General features: G+C 41.2%; 1 protein-coding gene across 1 annotated transcript in view; it reads right to left on the bottom strand.

Moving 5' to 3' along the window:
• tnca (tenascin Ca) overlaps positions 1-15,486 on the bottom strand; it is a 71,633-nt gene that overhangs the window by 22,376 nt on the left and 33,771 nt on the right. The window contains exons 11-15 of the mRNA XM_057349859.1: positions 15,095-15,266; positions 4,020-4,537; positions 2,610-3,914; positions 1,849-2,112; positions 1,360-1,475 (exon numbers count right to left, since the gene is read on the bottom strand). Of these exons, the coding sequence (XP_057205842.1) occupies positions 1,360-1,475; positions 1,849-2,112; positions 2,610-3,914; positions 4,020-4,488 (2,154 nt within the window). The 5' untranslated portion in view covers positions 4,489-4,537; positions 15,095-15,266. The remainder of the gene's footprint in view (positions 1-1,359; positions 1,476-1,848; positions 2,113-2,609; positions 3,915-4,019; positions 4,538-15,094; positions 15,267-15,486) is intronic.

Below are 15,486 nucleotides of genomic sequence, written 5' to 3'. Positions count from 1 at the left end.
CCGAAAAATCTAAACAAAGTCATTCAAAAAAGTAACTTGCCGCATGTGTTTTAAATCAAGCTAATGCTATCAGAGGAAAAACTGCTTCACCGATACAACGTCAAAATCCATCAACATCTTCAAACTTATAATGCTAACAAAGATACTTTGTCTCTGAAAAACACAACCGATTTGTACAAATAATAAAAAAGGTTAGTTTTCAACAATAACATTTTAGAATTGAAATGTGTTCTGGAAAAAATGACATCAGTGTGGGGTGTTAATGGTGTGTTCAATTACCACAATTACCAGTTTCACACTTTTAAAAACCATTTACAAACTCTGTATTACGAGCTCTCTTGACCGTTGTAACGTTGTGTAGCATTGGCTTCAACAGTGAAATACAGTGGAGACAATAAAGCCCTGTTTAGTTATAAAAACAACCAAGTAAAATAACTAACATCCAAAATAATGAATGATAGTCTATTTTCTGAACATTACTAAATATGGACATATGGACTCAAACCTAACAAATTATAATACAACCATAACGACCTGTTACGAGATTCAGTCCTAAAGGAGACGGTTCTTCTGAATGCCTTCTGCAGGAGTCGGATGCAGAAAATGGCAGCTCACATTGTGGCTAATGATGATCAGGTCAGTTGAACATGACGCGGTTGAAAAAGTTTGAGGGGGTGAGCTCTGAAACATGCCACATGGCCGTACGACACGGGGGACCGTCTGGACCGGTGTGAGAACGTTCTACCACGGTAAACCTCTTGACCCGGAGGAAGTGTTTCCAGACTGTCTGTACTTCACTGACATCATCATGTTCTACCAGCTTCTTCACAGCTAAACTTTTACTAGCAGTTTTACAGTCAGTTATTTAAACCGTGTGTTTAAGAGCATTTCTGTGATTCACCCAATGGCACTTTCCTAATAAAACTCTGAATATATGCTCCTGGTCAGTTCTGAGTCACTTACTTGTTCTTTAGAATAATAGTAAGTTTGATAAAAACAATTCGGAATTATGTTGTGACTAAAATAAATCTAAATTAAACGTAGTCAGCGTAGTCACACTTTGTGTAGAATGTCTCATCCTGCGATGCTTTTTAAACAGCATCATCCATTAAAAAATGATTAATCAATTTTAGTTCTGCAATAAAAGTAATATGTTGGTAATTTATATGTTTGTATATAACACTAATTTCTGACATTTATTGTAAGCATCTGGCTTCAGATCAAAAGGCTTTTAAGATCATGTCAAACCTCAAGCAAAGGTAAGCAAATAGTGTACATTTCCAAATTTCATATATTGTTAATATAATTAGTGTCAAATGCCTTTAACGATTGTTCCGAATTAGGAAATGAGACTCTAACCGTGTTGCGAAAAATAAGCTCCCAGCCATCAAATGGAAACTTCAGCGGGTCCCATGAAACCAGTACAGACGTTTCCTGGACGGATTTAAACTTCAGGCCTTCCGGTTGCGGGAGACCTGTAAGACGAGAATTCAATTCCAATTTATTTCTGTTTTGCATTGTGCAGAAAACACATTTTAACAGTAGACACATCAAGACAGAATAGAAATAAGAAAAATAATAATATGAAACAGGAAAAAAATAATAAAATACATGTTCTTACAAGTGTTCTTACTAGTACATCATTTACAAAATAACATTAAAGATTAAAAGCATTATTATACTAAGCAAAGCTTATTTACTAACCATCCAAATGACCCTGTATATATAAACAGCACATAAAGTCAAGCATGCTTGTCATAGATGAAATGAATATCACATGCAATAAACACAACACCATTTAACAAATTAAAACAATTGCGTTTTTTTAGAATATGTGCATGGACGTACGTGTGGCCACTCGGACGCTGACTGGAACGCTCTTCTTGTTATTGAGAACAGCATAAACATTGATCAGATACTCAATACCAGGTTCCAGCTCGGCCACTGTGGCTGATGTGTGATCTCCAGGTACACGCAAGTCCATCTGCAGGCCACCCGGTGACGTCGGGGTGTAAGTGATCAAATAATCCGTCACCAGCATCTCGTTCTTCCACCCGAGGTTCATCTTATCCGGAGAGACATCTTCAACGATCAAGTCTTTCGGTGGTGAGACTGGAAAACAGATTCATGTTCGTTATTTGAGAAAACCCACGGACCTCTCCACATCTCCAGTGGTTACTGGGAACCGTTCAATCAAACTCTTATTAATGGACATTTTGGGATCATTTGACTTTAATTGGTTAACATAGTCCGCTTGCCCTCCACCACTACGATCCTCTATATGAAGTTAATGGATTTTACAGACACACATCTGGTATCGGTCAAGACATGAGTTCCATTGTGCAAAGACCTGCTGTGCTGAGGGAGCAGTCTAACTGTTTTACTCGTGAAACATTTTCATTTTCACAACGGCTTTCATTCAACGACATTCATTCAAATCATCAGATTTGACATCAGTTAAATCAATGTTTCATGGACAAAAGTAAGTCGTATACATTTGCGACAGCATAGGACTGAAGAATTGATCTGGGAATTATTTCTTTATTTTGTCAAGCAAAGAAGCGAGTAAATTCATAACAAGTGCTTAGTAACAATTGTGTAAGTCTCACCTTCAGAGCAATCCTCTCCAACGTAGCCTTCATCACAGATGCAGCGGCCGTCCACACAGAGCCCCGCGTCCCCACAGTTGTTAGGACAGCCTCTTTCTCCGCAGGCGTCTCCAACAAAAGCTTCATCGCACACGCATTTGCCATGGACGCATCGTCCGTGATTATTACAGTTTCCAGGGCAGGTTAAAACCGAGCAGTCGTGCCCCTCAAAACCATCAGGACACACACAGCGGCCCTCCACACACTTTCCACGGCCGAGGCAGTCGTTGGGGCATTTCGTCTGACTGCAGTCTTCTCCGACGAAACCTTCATCGCAGACGCACTGCCCAGTGACGCAGCGCCCACGGTTCAGGCAGTTGCTCGGGCAGCTAGCTTGACTGCAGTCTTCTCCAGCAAAGTCTGGAAAGCAGACGCACTTCCCGTCCACACACCGACCTTGGCCATAACAGTCCGACGGGCAGGTTTTGATGCTGCAATCCTCACCAGCAAATCCCTCCTCGCACACGCACTGACCATTCACGCAGCGACCCCGGTCGTTGCAGTCATTAGGGCAGCTGAACTCCGAGCAGTCGGGACCCTGGAAGCCGACGTCGCATTCGCAGCGTCCGTCGATGCAGTGACCCCTCCCGTTGCAGTTGCTCGGGCACAATAGCTTACCGCAGTCCTCGCCGCGGTAACCCACATCGCAAATACACATCCCATTGACGCAACGTCCCCTGCCATTGCAGTCATTTGGACAGGTCAAGACGGAGCAGTCCTCGGCCGTGTATCCCGCATCACATACGCACCGCCCATCGATGCAGAAACCTCGTCCGGAGCAGTCGCTGGGACAAATGCGTGCCCCGCAGTCCTCTCCAGAGAAGCCTGCATCGCAGTAACAGGTTCCGTTGTCGCAGCGCCCACGGTCGTAACAGTCATTCGGGCAGATGAGTTCAGAGCAATCGAAGCCAGTCCAGGGCTCGTCGCACACGCACTCGCCATCCATGCAACGGCCCCGACCCCGGCAGTTGTCAGGACAGGCTGACTCCAAGCAGTCCTCACCTGAGAAACCCTCAACGCAAACGCAGAACCCGTTAACGCACTGTCCATTCTCCCCGCAGTCAACGGGACAGCTGCAGTCCACACCGAAGAAGCCATCGAAGCACTCGCACCTTCCGTTAACACAACGGCCCCGGTCGCCACAGTCTCCGGGACAGTCGGGAATCGTACATTTGGGACCCTTCCAGCCTGGCTGACAGATGCAAGCACAGATCTCAGTGCTGTAGTTTCCATGACCGTTGCAGTACGGCTTCGTACCGATCGCACCTTAAAGACACACGGAAGAAATTACATCCGTTACTTGCCTTTTCCGAACAGATAACAAAAACAAGTTCACCACTGTTAAAAATGAACAGAAAAGCTAACGCGTACCTGTGACCTGTGCGCTGCAGCATGTGGTTTCTGCGCTGCATTGATCCCTCAGCGTGGACACTTCACCCTCCAGCATCTCCAGTCGATTCAGAAGATCCTTCAGGTCAGGCAGTCCCTCCTTACACCCACAGGCCTGCTTGGGGATGTTGATGCGATGGGTAAAGACGATCTGATTTTGCCCATCTGTCGTGTGCTCCCTCACCTCTGAGCTAGACGGGTCATCCCTTTGCTCAAGATCCGAACCGCCTAGTGAGTCCAAGTCCACCGAACACAGAGAGGCACTGGGGACCTTGATGTTGTAAACGTGGTTGAAAACCACAGGCTGGGCATTCGGGAGGGTCACGTTGTGCGTGCCCGGAATGGTCAGAGCGTCCTGTCGTTGCCGGATCACCTTTTTTACAAGGCCGGCATAATTTAGAGACAACAGGGTGGCCACGACCAAACATCTGAATGTCAGACGTGAAGCCATGGTTGTCCTCTGTTGAGCTCGGCACTTATGGTCCCTGGTCCTGGTGAGTCTATACAAAAGAAAGTGAACAAATTAATCAAAAGTTACAAATGGCAAGTGAAAGAGAACATGCAGCATTAGGATAAAAAAATAAGGTGCTTAATATCATTGATCATTGATCCATCTTCCTCTAAGACACAGTGACTCAGACTCCTAAAATATAGTCTTTTACTTGAAGTATATTAAAGGACATCTTTAGTCAGCAGAATTCAGCTGTGATGAGCTCATATCTGGACACGGGAGCTGTGTAATTTGTGGACGGTGGACGGAGGCCAGAGTCTGGGTCTCCTACGCAGCGTGGGAAAGCTCGTCTAAATCTCATTCTGGATGTCCGCGCGGCTTGCACGCGTCTCTGATGAGCGAGCGTGTGCGATGCTGGAGAGAAAAACCTAAGTTATCACCCACCTACACTCTTCGCTTCACCAGCCAGACGGCCGGAGGGACTTTCAGAGGAATCTAAGTGCAAAAGTCTATCGTTGTGAAACTCAATTATGCGTCAGGAGTTTAGGTGTAAACAACATGCGCTGTGTGCAGAAGAGAAAAACAAATAAAAAATTGGTCATTTATTCAACCTCATGTCATTCCAAACCTCAAACCTGTATGACTTTCATTCCTCACAAAAGAAGATATTTTGGAGAATGTTGATAACCAAACAACACTGAACTCAATTGACTTCCATTGTATGAACACAAAACCAGACATTTCTCAAAATATCTTCTGTTGTGTTCTGCAGAAGAAAGAGTCACATACAGGATTTTAATGGCATTAGTGTGAATAAATGACAGATTTTAAAAAAATTTTGATAAAAAATGTGAAATGTGATAGGATAGTCAATTAATTTGTCCATTAAGTTTCCTAATGGAGAAGGAGCATGTAACTCGATTAGTTGATCTTGTTGGTTTGAATAGGTAATATGCTCTATCCCATAACACAGTGTAATGACTTGTTTCTTTTCTAACCATTAATTCAGTCATCAATATTCTTTGGACAGTGGATATTCTTCATTTTCTTCCTTCATGTTTTTTTGCTTCACTTAATATTTGGACTAAGAGTTTCATTGGCCTAGAAGTTCAGCCGAACTGTGTAATATTTCTCCTCGGATTCTCCAAATACATTTTTCTTTGAGTTCTTCATGATGTAGACGCTTTTTCACCGATGGTGAAACTGACATCCCTCGCGGGCAGCTGGTAGAGATGAATACAAATGAATCTGCTAATGATACACTCAGAAAGGCCAATCGCAGTTCACCAAACTTTTCACTGAATCACATCAAACTTCTAGTTTTGATGCATCACGTCGACATGGTACATGAGAGATGCGCTTCACAAAAGAACAACAGCCTCGTAAGTTTGAATAAGTGACAAATTTTTCAATGTATTCCTTCAACAATGCAAACAACGCTTAAAAAAGAAAATGCACTCTCAACAACTCACCGCTAGGACTTCATTTTATCATTCATGTCCACAGCAAATATAGTGGGACGAGTTATGGCAAATGCAAAACTTATAGTTACAGGTTTGTTCAAATCTTTAAGAATGAGCAATGATAGTGACTTAAAATTGATAAGAATAAACAAAGATGCAGATGAAGTGATGCAAAACCAACGCATGCTTACCCTGCTGAAAAAAGAACAATAGAAACCCAATAGACACCATTACAGAAATTCTAATGGTTTACATTAAAATACCATTATGAACTATAAGCTTTTTCCATTAAAACATTACAAAATATTTTTTTTAGTGTTTTGGGCATTATTCCAATAGAATTTCCCTGCTGAAAAAATCAATGGAAACCATTAAAGAAGTTATAATGGTTTTATTGGTTTTAAAGGGATTTGTATTGGCTTAAATGGAAACTGTAATGGTGCTACTGGTACGTGATGGATTCTATTGGTGGGATGTTAAATCCTACTGGAATAATGCCCCAAACACACTACAAAAATGCATTTTGCAGTGGTTTTAATGGAAAAAGCTAATGGTTCATAATGGTATTTTATTGTAAACCATTGGAATTTCTGTAATGGTTTCTGTTGGGGTTCTATTGTTTTTTTCAGCAGGGTAAACATCCCACCAATAGAATCCATCACATACCAGTAGAACCATTACCATTTTCATTAAAACCATCACAACTCCTTTAATGGTTTCTATTGTTTTTTTCAGCAGGGAAGCTTCCCTGCTGAAAAAAACAATAGAACCCCAACAGAAACCATTACAGAAATTCTAATGGTTTACAATAAAATACCATTATGAACCATTAGCTTTTTCCATTAAAACCATTACAAAATGCCTTTTTGTAGTGTGTTTTGGGCATTATTCCAGTAGGATTTAACATCCCACCAATAGAGTCCATCACATACCAGTAGAACCATTACAGTTTCCATTAAAACCAATACAAATCCCTATAAAACCATTACAACTTCCTTAATGGTTTCTATGGTTTTTTTCAGCAAGGTTGCTGGCAAAAAAACATCTAATGATTTCCATCACAAACACCCTTATGATCAGCTGTTTACCATTAAAACCAGTACAAAGCTTCTTTATATAGCGTGGGTCTTATTCCAGTAGGATTTAATGGTGTTCTATTGGTTCCCAGATCAGCACCCTGCTGAAAAAAAACATAGAAACCATGAACCATTAGCTTTTCCATTAAAACCATTACAAAAAATTTTGTAGTGTGTTTTTGGCATTATTCCAGTAGGATTTGACATCCCACCAATAGAATCCATCACATACCAGTAGAAGCATTACAGTTTCCATTAAAGCCAGTACAAATCCCTTTAAAACCATTAAATATAACATATTTAATGGTTTTAATGGATTTTTCAGCAGGGCAGTAGAGCCCCACAGACCCCATTATATTTTCCATCGAAAACCAATACAATTCCCATTATGACCACTTTACCCATCAGAATGTGTGTGATGTGGCAGGGTTGGTGTTTAGTTGTGTGTTTTCTACATGGCAATACTAATAGCGTTTGTCACCCTGGACAGGCTTCAGTTTATAGGTGTGACATGGGAACCATCCGGTTCAAGAGCTTAAACCTGTGACCTCACGGCTCTCAGTCAAGACGTTAATGAAAAACACCGCCCACCCGTCCACGTTTCTTTTTACACCCATTTAAGGGCTGACCTGTGACCATACAACCCTAAAGGGTCAGATCAAAACTCTTCTCAAACTAATGGATGGGTTTATGAGATCATATACACAGCGTGCGCACTATACAAGCCTGCGATCGCTTCTCTGATGAACTGCAGTTAAATTCAGTGTGAACCTATTGAATCTCCTCCCACGGTGGGCTTTAAAACAGCAGGATAGGAACTTATAAAAGTTAGCTTAAAGGGCACGTATTTTGCAAAATTCACTTTTATAATGTGTTAAAACATTAATACGTGTCCACAGTGTCTGTAAACAAGCAGTAAACAGTTAAAAATGTGCTCACTCCTTTTTTAATAATTTGCGTAATTCAAAAACCCTGCTGGTAAAAGCAAAGATTTGAATTCTGCCGTTAATGTCGTCACTCAACGGCAAAGCCCGCCCAGCAGTGGTGACGATCTGCCCTATTTGCTTAGACACAGTCCCATGTGGGAAGTACAACAGTCGCCATCGTTAGTTACTATCGTTGCGTCCGAAATCGCATACTATGACAGTACGTACTGATCTAAATGAAGTACCTACCTATCGGGCCGTTAAAACAGTACGTTCTATATAGTATGTGTGGGGGTAGTATTAATAGATTTCGGACGTACTGCATCCACCATGTTTTATTGTCATGTGACCCGTATGCTCTTTGACCTATGACGTATTAACATCCACTTGTACCTAGGCGTCGGTAAAAACATAATTTATTCACAAGAAATTCATTAATCTGTACTTACATTTAAAAATACAGACACCCGTTTGGAAGTTTTCCGCAATTTTTATTTGATCAAATTTGGAAATTTGGCCGTTGCTCAGCTCCAGTGGCATCATGGGATAGAGAAGTGTCCATCTGGTGCACACTCACAAATCTTGACGGAAGCAGTAGACCATCCGGGTATTTCTCGCCTATACTGTGTTGTGCATACTGAGGTTTCGGACATACTACTCGTGACTCATACTCATTTTCGCCTACTATATAGTACGGAAGCAGGCGACTGCGGACGCACGGTATACATTTCCGTTTTCCTCTGTCCGCTTCAAAAAACCTCATGATGAATATTTCCAGCATTGACAGGACAGTTGATGATAATGGTAGTCATGTCGTTTCACTGTACCTGTAGGTTGTTTACGGTTGCCAGGCAACAGCATCATTGTAGATGACTGTGTGTCCTAAAGAAATCATGAATCTAAGTCATGAAGATAAATGGGGAACTCCTCCGGGTTTCTGGAACAAACAGCTGTGCTTTCCTTCAGTTGTAATCCAGAATTACTGCATCTATATTAGCTTTCCCTGCACTGGCAACACAACGGGAACTTTCCCACCTGGAAAACAGGGACCAGGATGGCTGGCCTCAGTGTTCCGACATCTGTTTGCCTGATCTTCAAAAGTCTTGTGCATGTGTGTGTGTCATACAAGTTTAGACTAGAAGAGCTCCGGCTTTCAATCGTTTTTATCGCTCAACATATTCCATTCCCCGCAAATATCCAATTCAGTGCGAGCCTAAACTATCCATCACGAGCCTATAGCAGGAAACATCCATCCACGCTCCATAAGTAGTTTAGAGTAGAGGGTACGTCGCATACACACACACACGTGTTTACGTTCTGTCAGTGGGCGATCGTACGACTTTGATGGATACATGCTTTTCTAGCTCACAGAGGGCTATAGATTTAATGTTTTACTGTAAAAGACAGTATTTTAGGAAAGCACAAACATTAATACGTTGTTGATTTATGAATTACTCATGCTTTTTGAAAACATCTTTCTGTTAATCTATATCAGTGGTTCTCAACAGGGGGGCCGTGGCCCACAAGGGAGCCCCAGCGGACTTCCAAGGGGGCCTCAGGATGACTAATAGTTTCAAATTAGACCAAATGAGCATTGAAATACATTTGCAAACAACCAAAAACCAAGATATTTTTTTATTTTTTTATTTTGAATAAACACTTTTCCAATTAATGTCAAGCTCTGAAATATTTGATTGGGTAGAAATCTTGAGTTTTTGTGAGCGAGGAAGGGGGGCCTTTGAATATTGTTGAATACAGTGAGGGGCCTTGGAGTTAAAAAGGTTGAGAACCCCTGCTCTATATAGTCATTCCGTGTCCATTTTTGGATCTTGTTATTTTTTTTAGTAAGACAAACTTAAATTGTGATGAAAGTCAATATATTAAATGCATTAGATGAATATTCATTGAGTAATACGCAAAAATACTGTATGCACAGTATGGACCAAAAAAATGACAAATTTCACCTAAAATTTGAGATGGTCCTCACTGCAGAACACAAGATCCAGGGGGCGAGGTTGGATCCAGATACAACTCCTCCCACTTTACGTACTTAGCCGCAATTTGGAGAGTTAAGTTGCAACCCGTGGTCGCTAACATTTCCTCTTATAATCATAATTTAGTGTATGCCTGTAAGTCATGATCACAATTATGTTAAACCTACCCTAAACCTAAATGTAATAAAATACGTTATTAAAAGTACCCAAACCCTTACCCTAAACTGAAATCTAATAAAATATGTTATTAAAAATACGTTAATAAATAAAGTTTGTCTTCAGCAAGTTTGTTTTTCCGTCTTTAGTTACGACTCAATGCGGAAATGGTAGAGCAACAAGACGAGTATGACGCAAAACTGCCGTAGAAATCTGTCGACCAATCAAGATGCAGTTGGAGGAGACTGGTTCCAGTGTCGACCAATCACAATGCAATAGGAGGAGACTGGATCTGGATCCAACCTTGCCCCCTGGATCTCGCGTTCTGCAGTGAGGAGCTACTGTAAAATTTGGGGACAGATTAGAATGGATGAAAAATTACTTTAAAAATACGGTGCATTCTTATTTTATTTTTACACATTGATTTCCCTTTAGCCATTTTTGTTGCTTCACATGTCAACGATGACAGTTCAAATATGAGAAAAATAACTTTCTGTGTTCTTTTTTCAAAGTTTGCATGTCTGTATCTCAATAAATATTAAAGATACCTTAATGTCCTTTTAGATTTTGGTTTATAACAAACTTGTCTCTTGGTGTCTATATATACGTAAGGCCCTAGATGGTGCAACCGTAGAGATATCAAGATTTGAAAATGGCTCCACGAGTGAATTGTCATTTTTGTCAAAAACAATTTGGGAACACTTTGCCTACAGTTTTCAACACTTTCTTTTCTGGTTGAGATGACACTAAATGACCTTTAATTATTGTTATATCATCTTTTCGATCATTTTCATCCATTAAATTCAGAGGTTTTGTAGCTGTATTTTGAATATTTATCTAAAGAGAGCTCAACAGTGGCCGCCCGTGGTGTGATCATGAGGTCCACGAGTCCTTCATCAACTGACCGGCCCTAAAGAACAGTCACTAAAATATATCTACTATTATACTGTAACAAGAAGGGTTTGTGGCTTATATATTGCTTGCAAATAATCAAAGACTAAATGCTTACTCAGTCCAACATCACTTACTGTATATGACATCACGCAACCACAATATACGGTTTTATAATGTTGGACCTGGCGTAACACATGATACGTCTATATAATATAATAGCACGTGACACACTCACACCCCCTCACCTGAAAGATCAGTTACATCAGCAAATTTTGCAGATGGAAACACGCTTTAGGCTTTCACAAATCAATTGCACGGCAACTTCCAAGAAATCTCCAGTTTCACTGAACTGTGCAGAACATTGCCCGTGATGAGGAAACCATCAGAGAACCGGCCCTACGTGACACTTTCCCTCATGTGAAACAGATACACCAGACAGAATCTCACTTCTTCACTGGACGCTTACCAGAGAGACGCTAATAAAACCTGGAGGTTTTCCATCAGAATCTACCATCTGTACTGTGACTCCACACGCAGTCCACTACTGAGATCCTCCTGTCCAGACTCTCGGAGATTTATGGGCCGTAGGCGGTTATATCAAAGATTCTTCATGGGAACACCAAACCTACAAACCAACAGTTAGCTGCACAGCTGTCTAGTCGACATCATGGTTGGTATTTATTTTATTTAAAGGGGTCATATGGTGCGAATACATGGTTTTCTGTGTGTTTGGTGTGTTATAAGTTGCCCATGCATGTATTAAGACACGTAAAATTGCTTCTAGAATTCTATCTAAAAGCGAATGCTCACCCAGACCTGCCTGAAACGCCTTGTGTAACCACACCACCACAAATCTACGTCAGTTGGTGGTATGAGTTGACTAAGACCGCCCAAATGTGTATGCAAGTAAGGTGGGCGTACCTGTCAGTACAATTGAAGAGGAACCTGATGTTCCAAATATGGTCAGAGGCGTTACATTTCCCTCACACGCTTACAGTATTCGACCAATCACTACGCACTGGATAACTGGCCAATCATAGCACACCTCGCTTTTCAGAGCCATGAGCTTTGTAAAAAATCTGCGTTTCAGAGAGGCGGGGCTAAGAGGAGATACAAACATGCACGGTATGTGTAAAATACAGCGTTTTTGAACCTTAAATCGTGTATACACATTGCACTACATCTAAAACAAACGATAATATTCGTTTCAGCCGTGTCATATGACCCCTTTAAAGCGCATTTATTTTCTTCAGCTAAGCTTAACAAACTTATACTGTTTATAGAGGTATGAGCTTAAACAAATTCTCTTACTTCAGATTTGTCTAAAATAAATGAATTGTCTACCACGTCAATGGTCCACCAAAATAAAACAGATGCAATTGCTTTTTGCTCTTACCCAAAGACTGATTTTTATTGATTTAATGAAGCCGTTACCCCTCTAGCTCTTCAAAAATGTCTCCACATTTCTCCGATATGTCAGCAATGTCTCAAACCAACCTGTGCTCATTTTTGCCGAGACATCCAAGTCAGCAGTAAAATATCTTAATATCAGCTCATACGTCTCATCAAATAATGAGTTATCCACAAGTGTTTTACAGGTCTGCACTCCCGCCATGTCAACAATATTTCTTTTGATTTCTCCCACAGAGCAGACCATGTTGTTACAAAACAACATTGTAATTTCAGCTACGAATGAGAAAACGAATGTTCCTCTGTGCATTTAAGTGAAGCCCTAAGGCTTTCCATCTAAACTCCAGCTGTTCTAAAAGAGCCGTAGAGCTTCTTCAGTCTCGCTCTGTTCTCTGCATTCCTTCCACAGGAGAAACCGCACATATCAGAAGCGTAATAAACCCGCCTCTGTCGCTGACCTCAGTGTATTTATGTCTTTTCATTTCACAGGGATGGAGAGACGGGGCTTGACGCTTTCCTCTGATCTTAAACGTCCCGCTGGGATGAAGTGGACACACTTTCATTAACCCGAGGATAAAACCGTCACCAAGACCATCCGCTTTATGACAAGAAACTTGCAAAATTTCCTACTTAATTCCCTGTCTAATGCACATAAAGTGCTTGTGTCCAACCGCCAAAAATGGTCTTTGACGAAAAAAAATATCTATGTCAATCTTTGGCATTTGATCACTGTATACTGCCATGGCAGACAAGTAGTATGAATTTCTCAGTGCGCTGAGATGCTTTCACGGCAGACTGCCTGTGGGAAACTGGGAATTATCTCGGCTGACAGGAGGTAACACTGCGGTTGTCACGGCGGACCGAGCGGTTTTTGTGTTGCTATGCACTTACAGTATGTGGTTGGTATAGGTGGTTGGTACATAGTTGCTTTCTGGCAAGAAATAGCGTATAAAAATATATATATCTAAGTAGATTTACTGTCCACAAAGCAAATCTCTCTTCTACACAATTTGAAGATCATTCACGTCTGTAGCACAAACTAATACTTAGTAATTACTTACCTCAAGTATGAGCAATGATAACAAAACTACTGCTTTCTTCAGCATGAACCACTAATTCAATAATGATGGTTTGATATGTATCTTCACCTCAAAACCAACATAAACCACACACACACACGCACACGCACGCACACACGCACACACACACACACACAGCAGCAGCATCGCTCCACATATCTTTCTGTTTGCGCTGTTCTGTAAGGGGAAGTCGTTTACATGATATATACAGCTCATGTCGAACAGACACATGCACAGACTGACAGACGGGTGACAGGTGACATCAAAGTAAGACAACCAGACCGGTCTGAGGCATTCATCAGTCAACACACACACACACACACACACACACACACACACGCACACACACACACGGACGCACACACGTGTTGGGTTTCCATGTTTTATGGGGACATCCCATAGACGCAATGGTTTTTATACTGTACAAACTGTATATCATATTCCCTACACCTAACCCACCCCCTAAACCTAACAATCACAAAAAACTTCCTGCTCTTTTAGATTTTCAAAAAAGTTAATTCTGTATGATTTATAAGCTTGTTTCCTCATGGGGACCAAAAAATGTCCCCACAAGGACAAGGATTTTGGATATTGCCATCTTTGTGGGGACATTTTGTCCCCATACCGTAGGGTTTACCCTTCCCACACACACACACACACACACGCACACGCACGCACACACACACGCACGCACACACACACACACACACGCACGCACGCACACACACACGCACACACGCACACACACACGCACACACACACATATACGCGTACGTACACACACACACAGAGCATCAGTGTGCATCCACTGCATCAAGGACGCACAATAATGTGCATTCATAGGTGTTTATACAGTAAATACTGAACATTTTATTAGTTATATAAAAAACAATAAAGTCAACGTAAACACACATTTTCATCCGTTCTGGATGCAGATTTACAAGTAAACAAAAAAAGAAAATAGACATTCCAAAAATAACCTTTTATCTGTTGAAAAGTGATGTGATCCAAAATGAACAATAAGTTTGAGAGATGGAGCAGGTTGTTATATTTTGATGAAAGATTACAAAGACGTTGAAAGAAATGCAAGAACATGCAGCGAATTAACAATTATATCAGGAAGACGTAAAAAAAGAAATAGCGTTCAATGCTTGTTTGAAATGTTGACTTTAATAAGTGCCACTAATCTACAAAAAAAAACTTTATTCAGTGATGCATTGGACTTTCCAAATGAAAAACCACAGACAAAAGCTCTTTAATATCTCAAGTGTTTCTCCTACATACTGTATCAATGAGACTACCTGGAAATCAAAAAGAGACTCTTGCTTCTCAGATTTTTCTCATGTGTCACCTGCAGTAGTTCATTGAAGAAAACCCAGAAGCTCAGATGAGAACTCATTTCTTTACATTTAAAATCATTATGATCTCTCAATTTTCTCACTGTATCTCATTAGTCTTTGTAAGGAATCTCCATAAAGAACCTGAATGAAACACAACCAAGAACTCCAAAGTGATGAAAGACGAATAAAATTCGCCCCAGAGTAATTAAAAACCAGAACAATAAATACAAAGTTAAACTACACAGCGATGAAAGCAAATGAAACCAACCTGCTTTAAACCGAGTCTCCCGCAGCCGATCACATGCAGGTGGGACAGAAACGACTGCACTGAGAAGCTGAAGATGTCCAGCGGTGTCGATCGGCAGCCTCCGTCTCCACGTGCTGGAAGAGAGAGCGTTCGTGATGTATTCCACACGCCGTCTGCCTGCCGAGCCTCTGGGCTGATGTGTGCGAGAAAGAGAGAGATGATGATGAAAGAGTTACACCTCTTTAACATGAGACTTCGGTCAGAGCTCTGCGAAATACAGGACTGCCCTTAAATAGCCCCTTCATGAACTCAGACACACACTCACTCTCTCTCTCTCTCTCCATCCCTCCCACTGCATCTGAGGTGCCTACACAGTACACTCAGCATATATTACCCATAATCCCCCTGGAGTG

Source organism: Triplophysa rosa, linkage group LG2, assembly GCF_024868665.1.
Source record: "Triplophysa rosa linkage group LG2, Trosa_1v2, whole genome shotgun sequence".
Lineage (NCBI taxonomy): Eukaryota > Metazoa > Chordata > Actinopteri > Cypriniformes > Nemacheilidae > Triplophysa > Triplophysa rosa.
Note: the sequence above shows the minus strand (reverse complement) of the source record. Positions and strands in the feature narration are given on the sequence as shown.